This window comes from Hyla sarda, chromosome 1 (assembly GCF_029499605.1).
Source record: "Hyla sarda isolate aHylSar1 chromosome 1, aHylSar1.hap1, whole genome shotgun sequence".
NCBI lineage: Eukaryota > Metazoa > Chordata > Amphibia > Anura > Hylidae > Hyla > Hyla sarda.
Window position 1 is genome coordinate 290,190,509 of NC_079189.1, and position 25,472 is coordinate 290,215,980.

The following is a 25,472-nucleotide window of genomic DNA, read 5'->3' on the forward strand; positions in this document are numbered from 1 at the left end:
TCTATACGCCTCCCCGCCCCGTCGGAGGAGCAGTTATCGTTCCTAAACGCCCCTATAACAGAATCAGAATTAGATGCCATCTTTAAATCACTACCTGCTGGTAATCCCCGGGCTAGATGGCCTGACAAATGAGTACTTTAGGAAATTTGCTCATATTCTTAAGGTGCCCATGTTGCATTTGTTACGCCGAGCGCTCCGGGTCCCCGCTCCTCCCCGGAGCGCTCGCTACACTCTCGCTACTGCAGCGCTCCGGTCAGATCCACTGACCCGGTGCGCTGCGATACCGCCTCCAGCCGGGATGCGATTCGCGATGCGGGTGGCGCCCGCTCGCGATGCGCACCCCGGCTCCCGTACCTGACTCGCTCTCCGTCGGTCCTGTCCCGGCGCGCGCGGCCCCGCTCCCTAGGGCGCGCGCGCGCCGGGTCTCTGCGATTTAAAGGGCCACTGCGCCGCTGATTGGCGCAAGTGGTTCTAATTAGTGTGTTCACCTGTGCACTCCCTATGTATACCTCACTTCCCCTGCACTCCCTCGCCGGATCTTGTTGCCATTGTGCCAGTGAAAGCGTTTCCTTGTGTGTTCCTAGCCTGTGTTCCAGACCTCCTGCCGTTGCCCCTGACTACGATCCTTGCTGCCTGCCCCGACCTTCTGCTACGTCCGACCTTGCTTCTGTCTACTCCCTTGTACCGCGCCTATCTTCAGCAGTCAGAGAGGTTGAGCCGTTGCTAGTGGATACGACCTGGTCACTACCGCCGCAGCAAGACCATCCCGCTTTGCGGCGGGCTCTGGTGAAAACCAGTAGTGACTTAGAACCGGTCCACTAGCACGGTCCACGCCAATCCCTCTCTGGCACAGAGGATCCACCTCCTGCCAGCCGGCATCGTGACAGTAGATCCGGCCATGGATCCCGCTGAAGTCCCTCTGCCAGTTGTCGCCGACCTCACCACGGTGGTCGCCCAGCAGTCACAACAGATAGCGCAACAAGGCCACCAGCTGTCTCAACTGACCGTGATGCTACAGCAGCTACTACCACAGCTTCAGCAATCATCTCCTCCGCCAGCTCCTGCACCTCCTCCGCAGCGAGTGGCCGCTTCAGGCCTACGACTATCCTTGCCGGATAAATTTGATGGGGACTCTAAATTTTGCCGTGGCTTTCTTTCTCAATGTTCCCTGCACTTGGAGATGATGTCGGACCAGTTTCCTACTGAAAGGTCTAAGGTGGCTTGCGTAGTCAGCCTTCTGTCTGGAAAAGCTCTGTCATGGGCCACAGCGCTCTGGGACCGCAATGACCCCGTCACTGCCTCTGTACACTCCTTCTTCTCGGAAATTCGAAGTGTCTTTGAGGAACCTGCCCGAGCCTCTTCTGCTGAGACTGCCCTGTTGAACCTGGTCCAGGGTAATTCTTCCGTTGGCGAGTACGCCGTACAATTCCGTACTCTTGCTTCTGAACTATCCTGGAATAATGAGGCCCTCTGCGCGACCTTTAAAAAAGGCCTATCCAGCAACATTAAAGATGTTCTGGCCGCACGAGAAATCCCTGCTAACCTACATGAACTCATTCATCTAGCCACTCGCATTGACATGCGTTTTTCCGAAAGGCGTCAGGAGCTCCGCCAGGATATGGACTTTGTTCGCACGAGGCGTTTTTTCTCCCCGTCTCCTCTCTCCTCTGGTCCCCTGCAATCCGTTCCTGTGCCTCCCGCCGTGGAGGCTATGCAGGTCGACCGGTCTCGCCTGACACCTCAAGAGAGGACACAACGCCGCATGGAGAATCTCTGCCTGTACTGTGCCGGTACCGAACACTTCCTGAAGGATTGTCCTATCCGTCCTCCCCGCCTGGAAAGACGTACGCTGACTCCGCACAAAGGTGAGACAGTCCTTGATGTCAACTCTGCTTCTCCACGTCTTACTGTGCCTGTGCGGATATCTGCCTCTACCTTCTCCTTCTCTACTATGGCCTTCTTGGATTCCGGATCTGCAGGAAATTTTATTTTGGCCTCTCTCATCAACAGGTTCAACATCCCGGTGACCAGTCTCGCCAGACCCCTCTACATCAATTGTGTTAACAATGAAAGATTGGACTGTACCATACGTTTCCGCACGGAGCCCCTCCTAATGTGCATCGGACCTCATCACGAGAAAATTGAGTTTTTGGTCCTCCCCAATTGCACTTCCGAAATTCTCCTCGGACTACCCTGGCTTCAACACCATTCCCCAACCCTGGATTGGTCCGCTGGGGAGATCAAGAGTTGGGGTTCCTCTTGTTTCAAGGACTGCCTTAAACCGGTTTCCAGTTCTCCTTGCCGTGACCCTGTGGTTCCCCCTGTAACCGGTCTCCCTAAGGCCTATATGGACTTTGCGGATGTTTTTTTGCAAAAAACAAGCTGAGACTCTACCTCCTCACAGGCCTTATGACTTTCCTATTGACCTCCTCCCGGGCACTACTCCACCCCGGGGCAGAATTTATCCTCTCTCTGCCCCAGAGACTCTTGCTATGTCTGAGTACATCCAGGAAAATTTAAAAAAGGGCTTTATCCGCAAATCCTCCTCTCCTGCCGGAGCCGGATTTTTCTTTGTGTCCAAAAAAGATGGCTCCCTACGTCCTTGCATTGACTACCGCGGTCTTAATAAAATCACGGTAAAGAACCGCTACCCCCTACCTCTCATCTCTGAACTCTTTGATCGCCTCCAAGGTGCCCACATCTTTACCAAACTGGACTTAAGAGGTGCTTATAATCTCATCCGCATCAGAGAGGGGGATGAATGGAAAACGGCATTTAACACTAGAGATGGACACTTTGAGTATCTGGTCATGCCCTTTGGCCTGTGCAACGCCCCTGCCGTCTTCCAAGACTTTGTTAATGAAATTTTTCGTGATCTCTTATATTCCTGTGTTGTTGTGTATCTGGACGATATCCTGATTTTTTCTGCCAACCTAGAAGAACACCGCCAGCATGTCCGCATGGTTCTTCAGAGACTTCGTGACAATCAACTTTATGCCAAAATGGAGAAATGTCTGTTTGAATGTCAATCTCTTCCTTTCCTAGGATACTTGGTCTCTGGCCAGGGACTACAAATGGATCCAGACAAACTCTCTGCCGTCTTAGATTGGCCACGCCCCTCCGGACTCCGTGCTATCCAACGTTTTTTGGGGTTCGCCAATTATTACAGACAATTTATTCCACATTTTTCTACCATTGTGGCTCCTATCGTGGCTTTAACCAAAAAGAATGCCAATCCTAAGTCATGGCCTCCTCAAGCGGAAGACGCCTTTAAACAGCTCAAGTCTGCCTTTTCTTCGGCTCCCGTGCTCTCCAGACCTGACCCATCTAAACCCTTCCTATTGGAGGTTGATGCCTCCTCAGTAGGAGCTGGAGCGGTCCTTCTACAAAAAAATTCTTCCGGGCATGCTGTTACTTGTGGGTTTTTTTCTAGGACCTTCTCTCCGCAACACATCATTCCTCCTGACTGCCTGATCTCCACTTCTCCAGCCTCCATCAGGCAAACTCCTCCAGGGAAGACCTTCGTCTCTCCACGCCAACGCCTCGGAATCCTCAAATGGGGTCACTCCTCCCATCTCGCAGGTCATGCGGGCATCAAGAAATCCGTGCAACTCATCTCTCGTTTCTATTGGTGGCCGACTCTGGAGACGGATGTTGTGGATTTTGTGCGAGCCTGCACTGTCTGTGCCCGGGATAAGACTCCTCGCCAGAAGCCCGCTGGTCTTCTTCATCCTCTGCCTGTCCCCGAACAGCCTTGGTCTCTGATTGGTATGGACTTTATTACAGACTTACCCCATCCCGTGGCAACACTGTTGTTTGGGTGGTCGTTGATCGATTCTCCAAGATGGCACATTTCATCCCTCTTCCTGGTGTCCCTTCAGCGCCTCAGTTGGCAAAACAATTTTTTGTACACATTTTTCGTCTTCACGGGTTGCCCACGCAGATCGTCTCGGACAGAGGCGTCCAATTCGTGTCAAAATTCTGGAGGGCTCTCTGTAAACAACTCAAGATTAAATTAAACTTTTCTTCTGCCTATCATCCTCAATCCAATGGGCAAGTAGAAAGAATTAACCAGGTCCTGGGTGATTATTTACGGCATTTTGTTTCCTCCCGCCAGGATGACTGGGCAGATCTTCTACCATGGGCCGAATTCTCGTATAACTTCAGAGTCTCTGAATCTTCCTCCAAATCCCCATTTTTCGTGGTGTACGGCCGTCACCCTCTTCCCCCCCTCCCTACTCCCTTGCCCTCTGGTTTGCCCGCTGTGGATGAAATATCTCGTGATCTTTCCACCATATGGAAAGAGACCCAAAATTCTCTCTTACAGGCTTCATCACGCATGAAGAAGTTTGCTGATAAGAAAAGAAGAGCTCCCCCCATTTTTTCTCCTGGAGACAAGGTATGGCTCTCCGCTAAATATGTCCGCTTCCGTGTCCCTAGCTACAAATTGGGACCACGCTATCTTGGTCCTTTCAAAATTTTGTGCCAGATTAATCCTGTCTCTTACAAACTTCTTCTTCCTCCTTCTCTTCGTATTCCTAATGCCTTTCACGTTTCTCTTCTTAAACCACTCATCATCAACCGTTTCTCTCCCAAACTTGTTTCTCCCACTCCTGTTTCCGGCTCCTCGGACATCTTCTCCGTAAAGGAGATACTGGCCTCCAAGAAGGTCAGAGGGAAAACTTTTTTTTTGGTCGATTGGGAGGGTTGTGGTCCTGAAGAGAGATCCTGGGAACCTGAGGACAATATCCTAGACAAAAGTCTGCTCCTCAGGTTCTCAGGCTCTAAGAAGAGGGGGAGACCCAAGGGGGGGGGTACTGTTATGCCGAGCGCTCCGGGTCCCCGCTCCTCCCCGGAGCGCTCGCTACACTCTCGCTACTGCAGCGCTCCGGTCAGATCCACTGACCCGGTGCGCTGCGATACCGCCTCCAGCCGGGATGCGATTCGCGATGCGGGTGGCGCCCGCTCGCGATGCGCACCCCGGCTCCCGTACCTGACTCGCTCTCCGTCGGTCCTGTCCCGGCGCGCGCGGCCCCGCTCCCTAGGGCGCGCGCGCGCCGGGTCTCTGCGATTTAAAGGGCCACTGCGCCGCTGATTGGCGCAAGTGGTTCTAATTAGTGTGTTCACCTGTGCACTCCCTATGTATACCTCACTTCCCCTGCACTCCCTCGCCGGATCTTGTTGCCATTGTGCCAGTGAAAGCGTTTCCTTGTGTGTTCCTAGCCTGTGTTCCAGACCTCCTGCCGTTGCCCCTGACTACGATCCTTGCTGCCTGCCCCGACCTTCTGCTACGTCCGACCTTGCTTCTGTCTACTCCCTTGTACCGCGCCTATCTTCAGCAGTCAGAGAGGTTGAGCCGTTGCTAGTGGATACGACCTGGTCACTACCGCCGCAGCAAGACCATCCCGCTTTGCGGCGGGCTCTGGTGAAAACCAGTAGTGACTTAGAACCGGTCCACTAGCACGGTCCACGCCAATCCCTCTCTGGCACAGAGGATCCACCTCCTGCCAGCCGGCATCGTGACAGCATTTTTTCCATTCTGCTATGGAATCCGGAACCTTCCCAGCTGAGAATCAGGCAGCTTTGATTGTGACTCTGCCCAAACCGGGGAAGAGTCCGGATGTCCCGCAGAACTTCAGGCCGATCTCGCTTCTCAATTGTGATGTGAAAATATATGTGAAATTGCTTGCCACGAGGTTGTCCGAAGTGTTGCCATCACTTATAGTGGAGCATCAGACTGGGTTTGTAAGAGGTCGCCAGTCCTCAGATAACTCCCGCAGAGTCCTTAATCTTATACACTACATTAATGAACGAAAGTTACAGTCTACTTTGATCGCCCTCGAACCCGAGAAGGCGTTTGATCGCCACCATTGGGGATATGCATTTGCAGTCCTGAAGAAGGTTGGGATGACTGGCATTTTTTCCAGAGCAATACAAGCTCTATACTCCCAGCCTTCTGCTTGGGTATTCTCCAATGGCACGCTTTCGGACTCTTTTCTTCCGTCTAACGGCACCCGTCAAGGGTGTCCGCTATCTCCTTTACTTTTCATTCTTTCGCTTGAACCTCTTGCTCAGTCTTTCCGCTCTTCTCCTATCATATCGGGCATTAGAATAGGGGATTCAGCCCATATCCTCTCATTATATGCGGATGATATTATCTTATTTTTATCCAACCCTGCTGTCTCTCTACCGTCCTCTCTGGAACTCTTATCTCACTTTGGTAGGGTGTCTTACTACAAACTAAACAACTCTAAATCTCAAGTTCTTCCCCTCAATATTCCTCCTACTTTACTCTCCAACTTGTCTGCTCAACACCTTCTTGATTGGCAACCTAAGGGTATAAAATGCTTGGGTATCACTCTCACATCTTCTACTCGGCAATTGTATGCTGTCAATTATATCCCCTTTTTAAATAGTTTCAAAGTCGATCTCGGACATTTAGGAAAAGCAGAGGCGTCTTGGCTGGGTAGGGTGGCAGCCTTTAAAATGTCGGTTCTTCCCAAGTTACTGTATCTATACCAAACCTTACCTATACATCTCCCTCTTTCTTTCTTTTCTAGAGCTAGAACTTTGTTGTCTTCCTTTATCTGGATCGGCTCGAGACCTAGAACACCTCATTTTGTAGCGGTCAAACATAAATCTGTGGGAGGATTAGGTATACCGGATCTTAGATCATATTACATAGCAACTCTGGTCAACCTTCTGCGACCACTATGGAATAATGACTTACATATACACTGGGTAAAATTGGAGCGCCAATGTGCTGCGGTGGCTGATCCTCGAGCTTTATTTTTTCTCTATTTTTGGAACATCAAGTTACCTTCTCACTTATCCCCCCTTACACTTGCAGGCCTAAGATGCTGGGAACTGATTCATAAGTCGTCCACCCCAACTGTACAAAATTTCCACATGAGAGCCCCGATCTCCTTATTACAGTTGAATATTCCTGACTTTGATCCTTTGCCATGGATGACTGGAGGAATTTCTGCTATTGATCAATTCTATACAGACGGTGTGTTGACCCCTTTTCCTGAATTGGTGTCCTTATACAATCTTCCTTCCAAACTCTTGTTTAACCATCTCCGAATTAAGCATTACTTATTACAGTCACGGAGCTCCCCGCCTTTAGCTTCTCATATAGTATCTACGTACTTCACCAAGACAAGTAAGGGGTTAAAACCGCTATATAAATGTATTAATGATCACAATGAATTAACTCTAACTACAGCTATGTTGACTTGGGAGAAGGAGTTAGGAGTTGTCACGAGTATAGATCAGTGGGCGAGTGTATATAAATATATATATTCTTCTCTTTTAAGTATATCACATGTAGAGGCTGCATTAAAAACGCACCTTCGTTGGTATCTTACTCCTAACAGACTGCATCATATGTACCCCACTTGCTCGGACCTATGTTGGAGAATGTGCGGTCATAGGGGCACATTATTGCATGTTTTGTGGTCCTGTCCAGCCCTGGCTTCCTATTGGCAGTCGGTAGAAAATGTATTAAATTCAGTCTTTCGCTTTTCTATTAAATTATCCCCTAGCCAGGCCTTACTCCTACTACATATCGTAGAGATCCCTCCGTCCTGTCTCCAACTCTTATGCAAGATACTGGTTATGGCAAAACTCATTATTACTAGACATTGGAAAACCACCACTCCCCCTGACCTTGCAGAATTGATTGCAGCTATAAACCATTCCTATAATTTAGAAGAAATATGGGCTCTGGGCAGAGGCCTTACTGGCAAATTTTATTCTGTCTGGGATCCATGGAGATTGAGGGTTACTGTTCTTACAGGGATCCAGCCACTCCCTCCTTACACTGATATCTAGATGTTCTACTCTTTCTTGCTTCTTATTCTTCTCATTTATTGACCCCCTTCCTTTTCTCCCCCCCCCCCCCCCCTCCTCTCCCTTCCTGGAACAGTAAATTAAAAATACGAGGAAACGGGACAATAGACTTGGTTCTATTTGTGTCCACTTTTATTAGCCCAAGTAGTCCTATTAGTGGAAAGGCTACTGCATTATGAACATAAGTCATACCATGCCCGCTTAACAGTCCTGATCCTCCTGATAATTTGATGTCATGTATATTCCGGACCACACCTTTAGTTAGTTTGGTTGTTGTTGATGGTTTAACTTGCTTAGCTCTTGAACATTCCGAGTTTCACCTAAGGGAGTTCCATGACATAGTACGTGGTCTCTTTAGTATCCTGAGGTTTATAGAGTTGACTTAGCACGCTATGATAGTGTACTTCATCTAGTACTGAGTATAATGATAGCACTAACTCCTACCTTGGAGTAATTTAGGATTTGAAGAATACTCTGAATCAGAGTTAAGGTGCTGCTAATGATATTGATTGAAATGTTTCTTTCCTTTTCTTTGTTATGTAAATGTTAAGTGCATTTATTATGCTTTGGAAATGCATATTTTGTTGTAGGTCTTTAAATTTCAATAAAATACTTTGAACCGTAATTCATTTCAATGAGCCGACCGGAGTGAAACGCTGACTCCAGTGGGCTCATTTTTGCCTTGTATGCGGTTTTCCACTGGACCTAAAACTGTGGTCAACCAAATACAGGACTCTTTCTTCAGCAGTAAATAAGTATACCAATTATACCAACATTACCAAGTTTACCAATTATACCAACATAACATTATACCACAAATCTAAAATCTCTACATCTAACTGGATTATATATTTTAAAATGGATACTTTGTTGTCTATGAGAAAGCGTAATATAATTTTTTGGGACAAATTATCCATTCATTAACAATTCTGACATTGACTGCCTTACTAAAATTGGATATTCCTTATACAGCAGTTATGATTTACCATGAACACTACATAGTGGCGGGATCAGTATAACGTGGAACCATGTATGAATTATTGGCTACAGTTTCACAACATTTTTTAACACCTTTTTTTTAAATTTATATAATCTTTATCTAAATACTGTTGAAATAGACTGGGGTTAAAGGAGTACTATGGCACTTTTTTTTTTTATTAATCCTCCGTGCCCGGGCTGCAAAATGAAACAAAACAAACTTTAACTCACCTGCCTACGTTCCCCCGTTGTTGGTGTACCGTTCTCCGGTCCCGATCTTCTTCCACTTCCTGCTGGTCGGTGAGTCACGCTGCTCTCAGCGCATCAACAGCCGCAACAGGAAGCGGAAGAAGACAGGGACCGGAGAACGGGACACAGACATTGGAGCAACGTAGGCAGGCGAGACAAAGTTTGTTTTGTTTCATTTTGCAGAGGGTTAATAAAAAAAAAGCACCATAGTACTCCTTTAAATAGTAGTTAAACTTCCATAACTAAGCCCACTCTCAACTTTTGTATATTTTAATTTGCAGATTCCTAATGTATTCCATACAAGTCAACTGGCTAAATGGTATGCAATATGTGTTTCAAAGTGTGGTGCCAATAAGGATCCAAGCTTAATAACTACTCATTCTGGTGGTCTGCATTTTTCTGCTGGAGCGCACACCTCTTTACTATTCCATAGAGTATGCTCCAATAAAAAAAGTATGTAAAAATGAAACGCTATGTATAACAGATTCAACTAAATGACAAAAGGAATACAATGGAAAGTCCCCTGATGTATAACACCTGCTGGACAATGAGGACCACAATGTGAAAAAAGCCATAAAAATAAATATACTGTTCAGCGACATATCACTTCAGGTGCATGACTGCAATAGATAAGTGGCATAGACATAGAAGGAAAGGCATGAAGTGTTTTACACAAGGAACAGATGCATATAAACATTTATTTCTTAGTAACAAACTTTTTATATATATTTTTTTTTTATTTATATTGTGTATGAAATGGTAAAAAAGTAAAAATATAACATTTTTGAAAGAAACAAATTTACAAAGCAGGAACAAGAAACTGGACATTAACTGGAGCAGAGGAGGTAATGTGTAAAAGCTATACCTGAGTATCATTATCCTCATAATGGACAATATGAATTCTAGTCAGTGGCAATGAAGCACAATGACGTGTATTTTCCAGCACACAGGAAGTATGGAATATAATGGTTATTGTATTGTCTTTCATGTGTGTAGTTAAGGCACATCCTCATGTTCCAGGCATACTAAGTTATTCCACTGGAGAGGTAAAGAAAATATAAAGTAACAAGCTGGTATTATGGAACTTAAATAAAACTGAAACATCTAGGCAAAAAGGCTGATTAAAAAAACAAAAAAAACAAACAAAAAACAGTGCTTGGCTTTCATTTTGAAAAGATACCCACAAATACAGAAATGAGCCAAACCATGTTAAACCAATGGGGCAGGTTTCATTGTAAAATAAAGGACAAAACAACTTTAAAGGGTTAAACATGTCATGTGGCCCAAGGGCAATGTCCTTTCACTTCCTCTCCGCTAAACCAAGCAGTATATGGAATTGACATGCAAATCTGTGGGACTCCAGGACACTTGCCTTAGCTAGGCAAAGCAGAGGTGAAAGGACAAGGCGCTTAGAGTCGCCTGCAGTGTACAAAAGTTACCCTTTTAATAGGTGCAGACAAGGTAAGATTGGGTTATTATTACACAAGCAGGAATTAGTGCAATACTGGCAAGTAAAAACGAAACCAAGACTATGAAGAACGGAAGTCAAAGGCAAATTTCACAAAGCTATTTTTTCGAATCCCTCTTGGTTTTAGTCTCTAAAGACAGCTTTAATCTTTTATTTTCCAAAATCTGTTGGTCAAAGATTTTTCGTTCCCTGAAAAAAAAAAAATATATATATATATATATATATATATATATACACAAAATGTAAAAAATAAAATACAATCATGAAAAACAGTTCTCTCTGTCCCAATATCGTTCACTATAAACAATTCATTTGGAGGGTCCTTTCACTTTTATCACATTTTGCTGTGTTGCGGCCTTGTGCTAAAATAAAAAAAGAATTAAAGTTTCCCCCATCGTTCTGTACTCAATACCCCATAATGACAACACGATAACAAAATGTTAGAAATCTTTGCTAATTTATTGAAAAGAAAAAAAAAATATTGCATTGATAAAAGTATTCAGACCCTTTACTTAGTACTTAGGTAAAGCACCTTTGGCAGAGATTATAACCTGCAGTCATCTTGAGAATGATGCAATAAGCTTTGCACATCAGGATTTGGAGATTTCTGCCATTCTTCTCTGCGGATCACCTCAAGTTCTGTCAGGATGGATGGGGAACATAACCAATTTAAGGTCTGAGATGTTCAATCGGGCTCTGATTGAGCCACTACAGGATATTTACAAAGTTGTCCCTAAGCCACACCTGTGTTGTCTTGGCTGTGTGTTTGTGGGAGATTTATCAATTAAATTTTTTTCTAGTCTTGTTTCTACCATTTATTTGGTGTACTTCAGACCAATTTATCAAAGCCTTATGTTGTTTGATAAATATTGTGCAAGTACACAAAACCAGCACAAATCACCTCACCACAGAAATGGGAGAGGTGCACATTCTTGTAGAGGGTCTGTTTTTGGTGGTGTGTGGCATTTTTAAACAATTAAAGGGGTACTTCGCTGCTCAGCGTTTGGAACAAACTGTTCCGAACACTGGAGTCGGCGCTGGGAGCCGTGACAGCCCTGTAACGTCATGGCCCCCCATGACTCCCTACGCCGGCTCCAGCGTTGGGAACAGTTTGTTCCAAACGCTGAGCAGCGGAGTACCCTTTTAACGACGCAAGACGTAAATGTATGTCCTGGTGTGGTGGTACTTGTACGCACATTTACGTCCTATACGTACATTTACATCCTATGTAGTGTCCTACATCCTACATCAGTGCTGTGTCCTATGCATAGCACTGCACAGTATTAGCAATCAAAGGATTGCTATAGATAGTCCCCTATGGGGACATAAAAAGTGTAAAAAAAAAAGTTGAACAATGTAAAAAAAAAAAAAAAGTGAAAAATCCCCTCCCCCAATAAATAAAAATGAAAATTGTCCGTTTTTCCCATTTTACCCCCAAAAAGCGTAATTTAAAAAAAAAATAAACATATTTGGTATCGAAGCGTGTGTAAATGTCCGAACTATCAAAGTATAATGTTAATGATCCCGTATGGTGAATGGCGTAAACGTAAAAAATTAAAAAAGTCCAAAAATGCTGCTTTTTTGTCACATTTTATTTTAAAAAAATTAATAAAAAATGATCTAAAAGTTTTATATATGCAAATGTGGTATCTAAAAAAAGTACAGATGACGGCGCAAAAAAATGAGCCCTCATACTGCCCTATATAGGGAAAAATGAAAAAGTTATAGGTGGTCAAAATAGGGCGATTTTAGATTACTGATTTTGTACAAAAAGTTTAAGATTTTTTTTAAGTGGTATAAAAATATAAAAGTATCTAGCCATGGGTATCATTTTAATCGTATTGACACACAGAATAAAGAACACATGTCATTTCTACCATGAAGTGTATAGTGCGAAAACAAAACCCTCCAAAATGTGCAAAATTTGGGTTTTCATAAAAATTTCCTCCCTAAAAATTATTTTTTTTGTATGGAAATATAAAAGAGTTATGGATTTTAGAAGGCGAGGAGGAAAAAACGAAAACACAAAAATAAAATTGGCCTGGTCCTTAAGGTGAAAATGGGCTTTAAGGGGTTAAAGTATAAAAATAAAAGTAAAAAAAAATTTTTTTGAAAAATTCCTTCCCCCAATAAAAATGTCAATTGTCAGTTTTCCCCATTTTACCCCCAAAAAGTGTAAAAAAAAAAAAATGTTTTAATAAACATATTTGGTATCGCTGCGTGCGTAAATTTCCAAACTATAAAAATATGATGTTAATAATCCCGTACGGTGAACGGCGTGAATGTAAAAAAAGAAATTAAAAAATTGCTGCTTTTTTATAACATTTTATTCCAAATAAAATTGATTAAAAAATGTATTATACAATACAGGAACTTAGGTGCACTACTGTGGTAGATGTATACAATGACATTGGCTACCCCTCAACACTGATGTTAAAATTGAGACATTCGTCAGTATATCCTTATATGAAGGACAAACCAGAGCCCGCACACCAACGCCAAGGTTTCTCATATGGCACGGGACCTAACGCTAAACCTACCTGTGTGTGATAAGCAAAACAGGGGCCAGTGGGCAATTACGGCAGCATTAGGCTGACTCACAGCTTCCTCCCAGATACCCTCCAGCGTGGCTACAAGCACACATACAATGGGAGGAGGGAGGCAGACTGCAAGCCCCACCTGAGTTGGCTAATATAGGTGCATGGCCTTAATGCTACCTTAATGCAGCCTGGAAGATGTTCAAGGCACATTACATATGGAGTTTACACACCTCCAAGTATAAAATTTAAACAGGGGGAGCAGATCCTGCCCTTGTAGTCCGTTGCTAGGGGCGATCCCCAGCATAAAAAAAGATTGTGTGGATGTGTAACAATTAGAATAATACAAGAATTTAGGTGCACTATGTGGTAGATGTATACAATGACATTGGCTATCCCTCAACACTGATGTTAAAATTGAGACATTCGCCAGTGCATCCTTATATGAAGGACATACTAGAGCCCGCACACCAACGCCAATATAAGGATATACTGGCGAATGTCTCAATTTTAACATCAGTGTTGAGGGATACCCAATGTCATTGTATAAATCTACCACAGTAGTGCAGCTAAATTCTTGTATTGTATTATTCTAATTGTTACACATCCACACCATCTATCTGGTGTAGGATTCGATTGTGGCACTTGTAGTCCTCTGCAAAAGTTTTATATATTTGCAAATGTGGTATAAAAAAAAAAAGTACAGATCACGGCGCAAAAAATGAGCCCTCATGACGCCGCTTATACGGAAAAATGAAAAAGTTATAGGTCAGCAAAATAGAGGGATTTTAAACGCACTCATTTTGTTAATAGGCTAATAGGATTTAGCTTTATAGTATTTTGGCTATATACAGGCCAATGTAAATGTGGTTCAAAAGAGTTAAGTAGAAATAGATTTTTTTGTTGTTATTTTGGATATAAGTGGAAAATGCATCGTAGAGAGGACATCTGTAGACATGCAGGGTATGTGATGTACATTTCCCTTTATCCAGCTTTCCCCTCAATTCGACCAGCCTCCCTGTCCCAGCTGCTGAAATACACATACACAGTATGATGCTGCCATGACCATGCTTCACTGTAGGGATGGTACTGGGTAGGGGATGAGCAGTGCTTGGTTTCGTCCAGAGATGACACTTACAATTGAGACTAGAAAGTTCAAATTTGGTTTCAACTGATATTTTTGTTTTATTTGGTTTCATCTGATCTTTTTGTTTTGCAATCTACAGATGACTTTCATGTGTATTTTACTGAGGAGAAATGTCTGGCCATAAAGCACAGATTGGCAAGCACCCTAGGTGACTCCAATAAAGGTGTAGAAACATCTCAAAGATGATCATGGGAAACAGAAGGCCCTAGAGCTATATTAAATGTATCATAGCAAAGGGTCAGAATACTTACATCCATGCGAAAATTAAAGTTTTTCGCTTTTTCATAAATTTAATTAAATTTTTTACACTCTCATTATGGGGTATTGAGGGCAGAATAAAGGTGGAAGTGAAAAGGTCTGAAGACTTTCCAAATGCACAGCATGTTGTTACCTTTTAGTGACAGAGGGTCCCTTTAAGTATTTCTTTTCCGCTTTTTCATAGGTTATTTGTTCGGTGGCAGAAATTGCAAAGATGACAGCCTGGAACAACAACAGAAGCAACTGATCTTTATACATACTATTATATATGTTTAGCTATTACTATTAACCCCTTAAGGCCCATTTTCACTTTAAAGGGGTACTCCGTCCAAATGATAGAGTATAAGATGTCTGATCGTGGGGGTCCCGCAGCTCGGGACCCCCACAATCTCTCATGCCGCACCCACCTGCATGACAGCGCTGGAGGCTCAGAGTCTGAAGCCTCGCGACTATGGGGCCGGAGTATCATGACATCACGACTCTGCCCCCGTGTGACGTCACGCCCTGCCCCCTCAATGCAAATCTATGGGAGGAGTGCTGTCACGCCCCCTTCCACAGACTTACATTGCATTCAGAGCCTCTAGCGCTGGCGTTCAGCTCACACAGGTGGGGGTGCTGCATGAGAGATTGCGGGGGTCCCCAGAGGCGGGACACCCATGACCAGACATCTTATCCCCTATCCTTTGGATAGGGGATAAGATGTCTTAGGGCCGGACTACCCCTTTAAGGACTCAGACCTTTTTTGCAAATCTGACCTCTGTCACTTTATGCATTAATAACTCTGGGATACTTTTACAAATTATTCTGATTCAGAGATTTTTTTTTTTCGTGACAAATTCTACTTTTTGTTAGTGGTAAATTTTCATCGACACTTGCATCATTTCTTGCTGAAAAATTCTAAAATTTCTTGAAAATGTTGCATTTTTCTAACTTTGAAACGCTCTGCTTTAAAAGGAAAATGGACATGCCAAATAAAAGTAGATTTTTTTATGATTACCGTAAAATCTCTTTCTCGGAGGATCCATTGGGGGACACAGAGACCGTGGGTATATCTTGCTGACTCTAGGCATAAAAACAGAAAGTTAGCCCCTCCTGGCAGGATATGGAGGTGTCGGAGGGAACCAGACAAAAAGAACCGAACACAACCCCTCGGACCGAAAACCGAACCATAACCACAAACAACTGGGTGGGTGCTGTGTCCCCCAACGGCAAGCATAAAAAAAAATCAACTTTTCTCGGTCGTCTCCATTGGGGGACACAGAGACTGTGGGACGTACCAAAGCAGTCCCCGCAGTGGGAAAAACATCCAAAACAGAATCAGGCAGAAGACTGAGCCACTGCCGCCTGCAACACCTTGTGACCCAAACCGGCATCTGCAAAAGTGTAAAACTTGGTGTAAGTATTATGCAAGGACTACCAGGTGGCCGCCTTGCAGACTTGTAAGGCCGAAGCCCTCTGGCGTAGTGCCCAAGAAGCTCCAACGGAACGCATTGAATGCGTAGTGACCTGAAAAGTTGGGACCTTCCCTTTACACCGGTACGTTCCTGAGATGGCGGAACGGATCCACCGCGAGATGGTTGTCTTGGAAGCCAGAAGACCCTTACGACGACCCTTCGGAATCACAAAGAAAAGAGTCACCCTGCTGGAAAGAGGAGGTGACAGAAAGATAGATCCGGACAGCTTTAACTACATTCAGACAATGGAGGGAATGCTCCTTAGAGTTGGATGGAGCCGGACAAAATGAAGGGAGAATGATCTCCTCGTTCATGTGAAAGGAGGAAACCACCTTGGCCAAAAAGGAGGGAGGTGCCTGAAAGACAACCTTGTCCTGATGAAGGACCAAGAAGGGAGAACGACATGAGATAGCAGCCAGCTCGGAGACCCTCCTAATGGAGGTAATGGCAATAAAGAAAGTGACCTTCCAAGAATGAACCCTAAGAGAGGCGTCCTGGAGAGGTTCGATCGGAGTCTCCCTCAAGGCGCCAAGCACCAGGTTGAGATCCCAAGGAGGGGTGGGAACTGGTATGGCGGAGCCGCATGGGCCACGCCCTGCAGGAAGGTACGGATGTGAGGGTTTTAAGCTAACTGCCGCTGAAAGAGAATAGAAAGAGCCGACACTTGACCCTTAAGGGAGCTGAGCGCCAAGCGCTGATCCAGACCGGATTGCAAGAAAGCAAGAAGGCGCAGAAAGGAAAAGACAACCAGGGAGAAGGACTGAGCCTCAACCACCGGAAATAAGCCCCCCAAGTGCGGCGGTAAATCCTAGCGGAGGAAGGCTTCAGAGCCCGAAGAAAACCCCCGAGCTTTAAAAACCACGGTTTCAACCACCAAGCCATCAAATGCAACAACAGTAAATTGGGGTGGCAGAGAGGACCCTGGGAGAGCAGGTCGGGGCAAACTGGAAGACACAGGGGTACGTCGGCAAGGAAACTGTCTGTTGTGGCGAGACGCAAAGAGGTCCACGTCCGGGATCCCCCAAAGATCAGCGCAAATGGCCCTGGATGTAGAGACCACTCCCCTGGATCCGCGGAGGAGCACCTGAGAAAGTCCGCTTCCCAATTCTCCACACCTGGAACGTGGATAGCAGAGAGAGCGGGAACCAGAGTCTTGGCCCAGAGCAGAATCTTGGAGACCTCCTCCATCGGAGAGCGACTGCACGTGGCGCCCTGGAGATTGATATACACCACCACCGTGGCGCTGCCTGATTGGACTCGAACAGGACGACTCTGTAGGAGAATCTCCCAGTGGAGGAGGCAGAGAAAGATGGCATGGAGCTCCAGAAGATTGATGGGGAGGTGAGCCTCCTGAGGGGACCAGTGACCCTGGACCGTTAGGTCCCAAAACACACCTCCCCAACCCAGTAGACTCGCATCGGTCGTGACAACCTGCCAGTGGAGGGGAAGAAACGACCGTGCCTAGAGAAGGAGGGGGGAGTGGAGCCACCACAGAAGAGACAGACAAACAGAGGGGGGCAAAAGAATCCGGCAATCCAGAGTGGAAGGTGACTTGTTCCAACGGGCCAAGATGGCCAGCTGAAGAGGGCGATAGCGGAACTGGGCAAAAGGGACTGCCTCCATGGCCACCAACATCTGGCCCAGCACCTCCATGCAGAAGCGAATCGGAGAGGGGCGCCATAGGCGACTGAAAACCTCCTGCAGAGGGAGTCGCTTGTCCAAAGGCAGACTACACATGCAGCCACCATGTCGAAAAGGAGACCCAGAAAACAAGGGACTGGGAGGGAGAATGATTATACTCAGGGCTGGCCTTAGGGGTGTGCGAGCTGTGTGGCCGGCCGAAGATGGGGAGAAGCCATAGGTGTGCGCACCCTAATCAAGCCCGGGGAGGGGGATCCGCGGCAGCCGCTATGCAGCCCGCAGGGGCCCCCGTCACATTTTGGACCTCCCTCTGTCCCAAAAGATCTTTCCGGGACACAAGGAGGTCTCGTTAACTCTCTGCGGCGCCCCCCCCCCCTGCATTAACTTTAAAAACGCTGGGGCCCCCAGGAGATAGGGCACGTGGGGACGTCACTGACGTCCCGTGTGTGCGCCCCACAGCAACAGCGGAGCGAAGCAGTGAGGAAGAGGACGCGTGTGCGCATGGTAAGTTACCTGTATGTCATACGTCATCTTCAGTGTTCCGACCACCACTCCTCCGGTCCCAGGATCTTCTGCTATGGTCTATAGGCCATAGCAGTAGATCGTGAAGCTGGAGCAGTGGTCGGAACACTGAAGTGGGGCAGTACACAGACATACAGCCTCCAGCCATACACTGTATGTCTGTGGGGGAACATACTGCCAACCTAATGTGGAGAGCTATACTGCACCTAATGTGGAGAACTGTACTGCACCTAATGTGGGGAACTATATGGCACCTAATGTGGGGGGAACTTTACTGGTTTTATTTATCTGGCCAGGTAGGTTAGTTGATAGGACCCGCATCACTTGAGAAACCTTGGCGTGGTATGCGGGCTCAAGTGTGTCCTTCATATAAGGATATACTGGCTAATGTCTCAATTTTACATCAGTTTTGAGGTATAGCTAATGTCATTGTTTACATTAACCACAGCAGTGAAACCACATTGTGATCCATAGGTGCGGGTCCTCCACTCCAACGTAGGTGCACAACTGCACTTGGGGTTGGGCACCTTGTATCAACCTTGGATCACATCAATTTCTGTGATTGTTTAGTCATATTTAATACATCCACATACACATTTATCTGGTGTCAGGATGCTATTGTGGTACTTGTGACCGTTTGCAGGCATCCTCCATTGTATGCAAATTTATGCTGGGGATCGCCCTTAGCAACGGTTCACAAGAGCAGGACCTCCGCCCCAGCAAAGGTGCACAACTGCACTTGGGGTTGAGTTTTCATGCTATAACCATGTTCATGCAAATATAAGCCGACATGTCTTTGCTTAAGGCTTATACTAATGCACCCTTTTATCTTGCTGGGTAGCATTAGGGTTTCACCTGTGAGGCCTGCTACAAATGAACCAACCAGGGGTGGGGCTTGTAGTTTGTCTACTCCCTCCCATTGTATGTGTGCTTAGATTCATACTGGAGGTGACTGAGGAGCAATCTGCAAGTCAGGCCTATGGCTGCCGTATATCGGTTCCTGGTTTTATTTATCTGGCCAGGTAGGTTAGTTGATAGGACCCGCATCACTTGAGAAACCTTGGCGTGGTATGCGGGCTCAAGTGTGTCCTTCATATAAGGATATACTGGCTAATGTTTAAATTTTACATCAGTTTTGAGGTATAGCTAATGTCATTGTTTACATTAACCACAGCAGTGAAACCACATTGTGATCCATAGGTGCGGGTCCTCCACTCCAACGTAGGTGCACAACTGCACTTGGGGTTGGGCACCTTGTATCAACCTTGGATCACATCAATTTCTGTGATTGTTTAGTCATATTTAATACATCCACATACACATTTATCTGGTGTCAGGATGCTATTGTGGTACTTGTGACCGTTTGCAGGCATCCTCCATTGTATGCAAATTTATGCTGGGGATCGCCCTTAGCAACGGTTCACAAGAGCAGGACCTCCGCCCCAGCAAAGGTGCACAACTGCACTTGGGGTTGAGTTTTCATGCTATAACCATGTTCATGCAAATATAAGGGAACTTTACTGCACCTAATGTGGGGGAACTATACTGCACCTAATGTGGGGGAAATATACTGCACCTAATGTGGGGAACTATATGGCACCTAATGTGGGGGAACTATACTGCACCTAATGTGGGGGAACTATATGGCACCTAATGTGGGGGAACTATATGGCACCTAATGTAGGGGAACTATACTGCACCTAATGTGGAGAGCTATACTGCACCTAATGTGGGGGAACTATACTGCACCTGATTAAGGAGGGCAGGGGACTGGTGAAGGGAGACATGGGACTGATTAAGGGGGCAGGGGAGTGATTAAATATAAAAAAAATATATTTGTTACAAAGATTTTTTCCTCTTTGTGTATGTTTATAAGGTAATGGGGGAGCTACAAGGTTAGCTCGCACAGGGCACCTGAACACCTAAGGCTGGCCCTGATTGTACTTTTCCCGGTTGATCACCCAACCAAAGGCAGACAGAGTCTGTACAGTGAAGACTCTCTAAGTTTTGGGACTAGGACAGAGCTTTGATCAAAAGATCTTCCAGATAAGGGAGGACTGAGATCCCCCAGGCCCGAAGGATGGCAATCACCACTGCCATGATCTTGGTGAAAACCCTGGGAGCTGTAGCTAGGCCAAAAGGAAGAGCCACAAACTGGAAATGACCCACAGGGACAGCGAAGCGGAGGAAGCGCTGATGGGTGGGGAAAAATGGGGATGTCCAGATAGGCATTCCGGATATCCACTGAGGAAAGAAATTCCCCCTAATCCATGGATGCTACCACGGAGCGGAGGGACTTCATGCGAAAATTACGTAGCCGCAAGTGACTGTTAAGTAGCTTGCGGTCCAGAATGGCGCGGGCATAGCCCCCTTTCTTGGGGATGACCAAGAGATTCGAGTAGAACCACGAAAGACGCTCCCCTGAAGGAACTGGCACAATCACTCCTTAAGCGAGGAGGGTACTTAAAGCAACCTGAAAGGCCGCCACCAAAGAAGGGGAACAAGGAGGGCAGGATCGGAAGAAACGATCCCGGGGAAGGGAAGTGAATTCTATCCGGTAACCATCGGATATGACGTCCCGGACCCAGGTATCCTGAACTTGTGCCAGCCACACATCCCGGAAAAGAGAAAGACGGCCACCCACCCAAGAAGAGGACACAGGTGGGGGCATCCCTTCAGGAGGAGGGAGGCTTACGATTACCGGACTGAGGGAAGGAGAGGGACATACTCACCCTAATCCGCCATACTCTCCTAAGATGTCTTCAGCCAGCTATGGTCACCTGCATCATGTCAGGCTGAGACAGCGGGATGAGCAGGTAAGGTAGGGGGACCCGGACCAAAGGTACAACCCCAGGCGCTGGCCATTTGGTGGGAAGGGGTTAACAGTGCATACTCTATGCTCCGTACCCCTTAGCTGCATATGTGGGAACAGGTAGCGCCATGCTCCTGAACCTCCACCTAAAAAGAGAAAATAAAAAGGAGAAAAGAACCTACACACAGACCCTAGCTATAAAATAAAAAAGAAGACTAGGTCTTGAGAACTCCAGACCTGTGTTCCTCCTACTAACACTAAGCTAAAACGGATTAGCTCAGAGTCAGTAGGCAAGGTATATCCTGCCAGGAGGGGCAGACTTTTTTTGTATGCCTAGTGTCAGCAAGATATACCCACGGTCTCTGTGTCCCCAATGGAGACGACCAAGTAAGTATATATTGATTCACATATACAATATGTCTACTTTATGTTTGCATCATAAAGTTGACATGTTTTTACTTATTGAGGGCTTTAAGATATAGCAGCAATTTTTCAAAAAAATTCTAAATCTGAATTTTTCAGGGACCAGTTAAATTTTTAAGTGAATTTGAGGGCCTTTATGTTAGAAATCCCCCATAATGGACCCTATTATGAAAAGTTCACCCCTTAAATGACATTCAGAAAGTTTGTTAACCCTTTAGGTGTTTCACAGGCGTTTCATAGTAGCAAAGTGGAGGAGACAGTACCGTATCATACGTTTAAATTTTTATTGGGGGTGTGTGTAAATGTAGTGTTTTACTTTTTAATTTTGTGTCAGTGTAGGTTAGGGTACAGTCACACGGGCGGGTTCACAGCGAGTTTCCAGCTCTGAGCTTGAGCTGCATTCAAAAATTTGCCGCAGCTCAGACTTGAAGTGGGAAACTCGCTGTAAACCTGTATCCTGTACATTCACATGGGGGGGGGGGGGGGGGGGTGTTAAAAAACCCTAACCCAGTGTTTCACAACCAGTGTGCCTTCAGCTGTTGCAAAACTAAAACGCTCATCATGCACAGACTGCCAAAGGGCATGTTGGGAGTTGTAGTTGTGCCTCCAGCTGTTGCATAACTACAACTCCCAGCATGCTCAGACTGCCAAAGGGCATGTTGGGAGTTGTAGTTGTGCCTCCAGCTGTTGCATAACTACAACTCCCAGCATTCCCTTTGGCTGGGCATGCTGAGAGTTGTATTATACTGCTGGAGGTGCACAGCACTCGTGTCCTGCTGTGGTATAATTCAACTCCCAGCATGCACAGCCAAAGGGCATGCTGGGAGTTGTAGTTATGCAACAGCTGGAGGCACAACAACTCCCAGCATGACACCTGTCTGTGCATGCTGGGAGTTGTAGTCATGCAACAGCTGGAGGCACACTTTTTCATAGAAAAAAATATGCCTCCAGATGTTGCATAACTACAACACCTAGCATGCACAGCCAAAGGCCATGATGGGAGTTGTAGTTGTGCCTCCAGCTGTTACATAACTATAACTCCCAGCATGCCCTTTGGCTGTGCATGCTGGGAGTTGTTGATAAGAAACAGCAGAAGGCACAGCTTTACCTTCTGCTGCTGCTCTGTTGTCCCTCGCTGCCGCCTCTCCTGGGGCCCCGAACCCGCCGCCTACGCCGGGGATTGGGGGCCCCAGCTGCCGGTGTCCACTCCCGTCACCCACTCTCGCCCTCCGGACTAGGGGCGGAGCAGGTGCCGTTAGACATCCCCAGCAGGAGTCCGGCCGACGAATCAGGTTGATTGTGAGGTGTCATAAGTGCCACCTCACTCCTGCTGGTAAAGGGCGATTGGTGCTGTCTCGGACAGCACTAATCACCCTTTTTTCCGGGTCACCGGAGACCCTATCCCTGCAAATTGCCAGTCTGAATTGACCGGCGATTTGCAGCAATCTCATTTGGGGGGGAGGATGGGAGAGAGATCTCCCCCAGGGGTTTGCACGGGATGCCTGCTGAATGATTTCAGCCGGCATCCCATTCTGGTCTCTGCCCGGCTGATTTTTTGGCTATGTGTTAGCTGCCCAAACACAGTTATGTAGAATCAGAATAAGCATTGTGACCTCCCCTGGCTATTTACTTTAGTCGGTCATAATTTTTTTCCCAAAGACACACATTCATCTTTCAGAATTATTAGACAACAGCATATTTTGCCAGTGCTGTCAAATATAGGTATCACTAGGTAAACCAACCTAACAATTCAGACTGAATGTAGTCTAAAGGAAAATTGCACTAAACATTCTGTACTGCAGAGAAATATATAGAAAAACAGGAAATGTATTATGTAGGCTTGTATTATGACCAGCTATTATCTGGTCAGTTGGCAGCTATATAGTTTTATTTACATTCCCTTATATAATATAAATGTAATTCAAAACAAGAGAAAAGCATTACACTTTACCTCAGGGATCAAAACCTCAAAGATGAACTGGGTCTGATCTCCCAGCATTAGCTTTTTAGTTGCACTTCTCTTTTTCTCACAGACAGTCTGCAGGTAGCCCACCACTATCTCTATCTGCTCTTCATCTTCAATATATGTTTCTAGGCAGTTCATCCGTCGGTTTGAGGACTGGAATTTTTTTAACCATTGTGACTTTTTTTTTCCAACTATGATGTCTAAAAGGTGATTTTCTGCCTCTTTGCTGTTTATGATGAATGTCACCAGTTTTTCATTTGCACGATTCCTGGCTGCCTGTGCTCGGTCTGGAAGCAGCTTTCTGTGAGTCTGTGACTTAACGCTGACCTCCTCTTGCTGATCTTCAGTCACTTCGGAGGGTAATACAGGGAAAAATACTTCTCTTTGGCCATTTTCCAGTTCTCTTCGTACAGGTAAACCTATAAGACACAATACACGAATTACAGCATGGCATTAAATTGTCAATAAATTGTCAATAACTATCAATACGTTTTTAGATTTCCTGAAATTTTGTACAGAAAATTTCTACTTTTGACTCTGTATTGAAGAAATGTTTACATGGTTTATCAAGGCCGGGTTCACACTTCGGAATTTACGGCCGGACAAAATCCAGCCTGAGATTCCAACTAGATCAGTAGGTGCTAGGACCGCACGGACATTGCCGTCCACATAGACAGCAATGTCTGTGGAGGGGAAATCCGCCAGAACATTGAACAAGGTTAATGTTCTGTAGTAAAATTGTATGGTGCTTGTGAAGGGAAGAGTCATATAATCATATTTATATCGATCTATCTCCCATCAGCCTATGCCCTATGAATGACCTTTATAAGAATGTCTATAGAAATGTTGTACAAACAGGAATATTTCTTACATTACTTGGGGCATGTCATAAAACACAATATAATGGCCATTAGATCAGGGGCATATTTTGGGATGTTATATAACATTCTGGAATGGGCCCACCTAACCTGTTCCATACACGTATCATGGTAGCCTTGGGATATCTGGCCAGGTCATAGAGAGGCCAAAGCACAGGTGGCATTGTCTACAAACATTCGCTGGTATGTGCCCACCAAACCTGTGTTGGTGCCTGGGGATATCTGGCCAGATAGGAGGGTCGTAGGACATTGTATAAAGTTATATATATATATACCAAGCTGGATAAAAGGGAGGAAGTGTTCCTGAGAGGCAGCCACCATAACAGGCAGTGAGGATCCATCATCAAACTGCTGCCCTGCCTCATCTCCTGCACCAAGGCTGATAATCTGCTAAGTATCACCCTCTTTCCTCCTCTACCTTTGCCCCAACTTCTCTCTCTAAGTAATCTCATCCTCTTTCCTCCCTGCAAACTATACCTTTGCCCCCAACTTCTATCTCTTAATAACCTCCACTCCACAGTCTAACTCCTATCCTTCCTATCCCAAGACTCCTTTCCACGCCTCTCTAATAAGACTCATTAACCCCTTCCATCCTTGTTAACTGTATATCACAAACTCCTATAGCCCTAGGGACAGAAAGCTGTTCTGGATTGAGTGCTTGTGTATTGGTGTGTAATTAGGTGGGTGGGCAAGATATTGTATTGGGTTAAATTGTAATGTAACCAGTATAATGTTAATGTATTGAAGTTACCATTGTTGTATACACTGAGATACATTAATATTATTCAGATATGTATATATGTTAGCTAAAATTATATAGTGTATTAGTGAATAAACCATTGTATTATTAACCCTGTGTTGGGAATTACTTAAACTGTACAATCTACAAAGGGAAACAAGAGTAAGTTGTTAACACTTGGAAAAGGTAGGAAGGAAGGAGGAATAGTATACAATATTTATATCAATATTTATATACGTTCCTTACATTCCCTTTATCATTGGCATCCTATAACATTAGGGTACCCTTGTATATATCCTTTATCAGTGCTGAAGGTTGCATGGACTCTAAAAGCCAAGTAGTACGGTAATTAAAAATGTTTATTAAATGATTAAAAAAAATTGATAATAAAAATGAATGCATGAGTATATAGTATATAACAACCCTTAGTGGGTCACAGAGCCCTTGTGACTCACTTTGGTATAATGAAGACAATTAAAAATGATACGGTATATTGTATATGCAAGTCAGTATATTGCTTTGTGTACCGTATATTATAAAAAAGTA

The 25,472-nt window shown here is 45.4% G+C and overlaps 1 protein-coding gene across 16 annotated transcripts in view; it reads right to left on the reverse strand.

Moving 5' to 3' along the window:
• Positions 1-9,763: 9,763 nt before the first annotated feature.
• PWWP3A (PWWP domain containing 3A, DNA repair factor) overlaps positions 9,764-25,472 on the reverse strand; it is a 93,741-nt gene continuing 78,032 nt past the window's right edge. For 14 of the 16 annotated variants that reach the window (XM_056517005.1, XM_056516946.1, XM_056516996.1 and 11 more), the window contains 3 exons: positions 23,295-23,728; positions 14,625-14,713; positions 9,764-10,738 (listed from right to left, as the gene is read on the reverse strand). In XM_056517005.1, coding sequence (XP_056372980.1) covers positions 10,648-10,738; positions 14,625-14,713; positions 23,295-23,728 — 614 coding nt within the window. In that variant the 3' untranslated portion in view covers positions 9,764-10,647. Of the gene's footprint in view, positions 10,739-10,818; positions 10,912-14,624; positions 14,714-23,294; positions 23,729-25,472 lie in introns of those variants that run through there. The other 2 variants (XM_056517022.1, XM_056517015.1) reach the window with 2 other exon arrangements.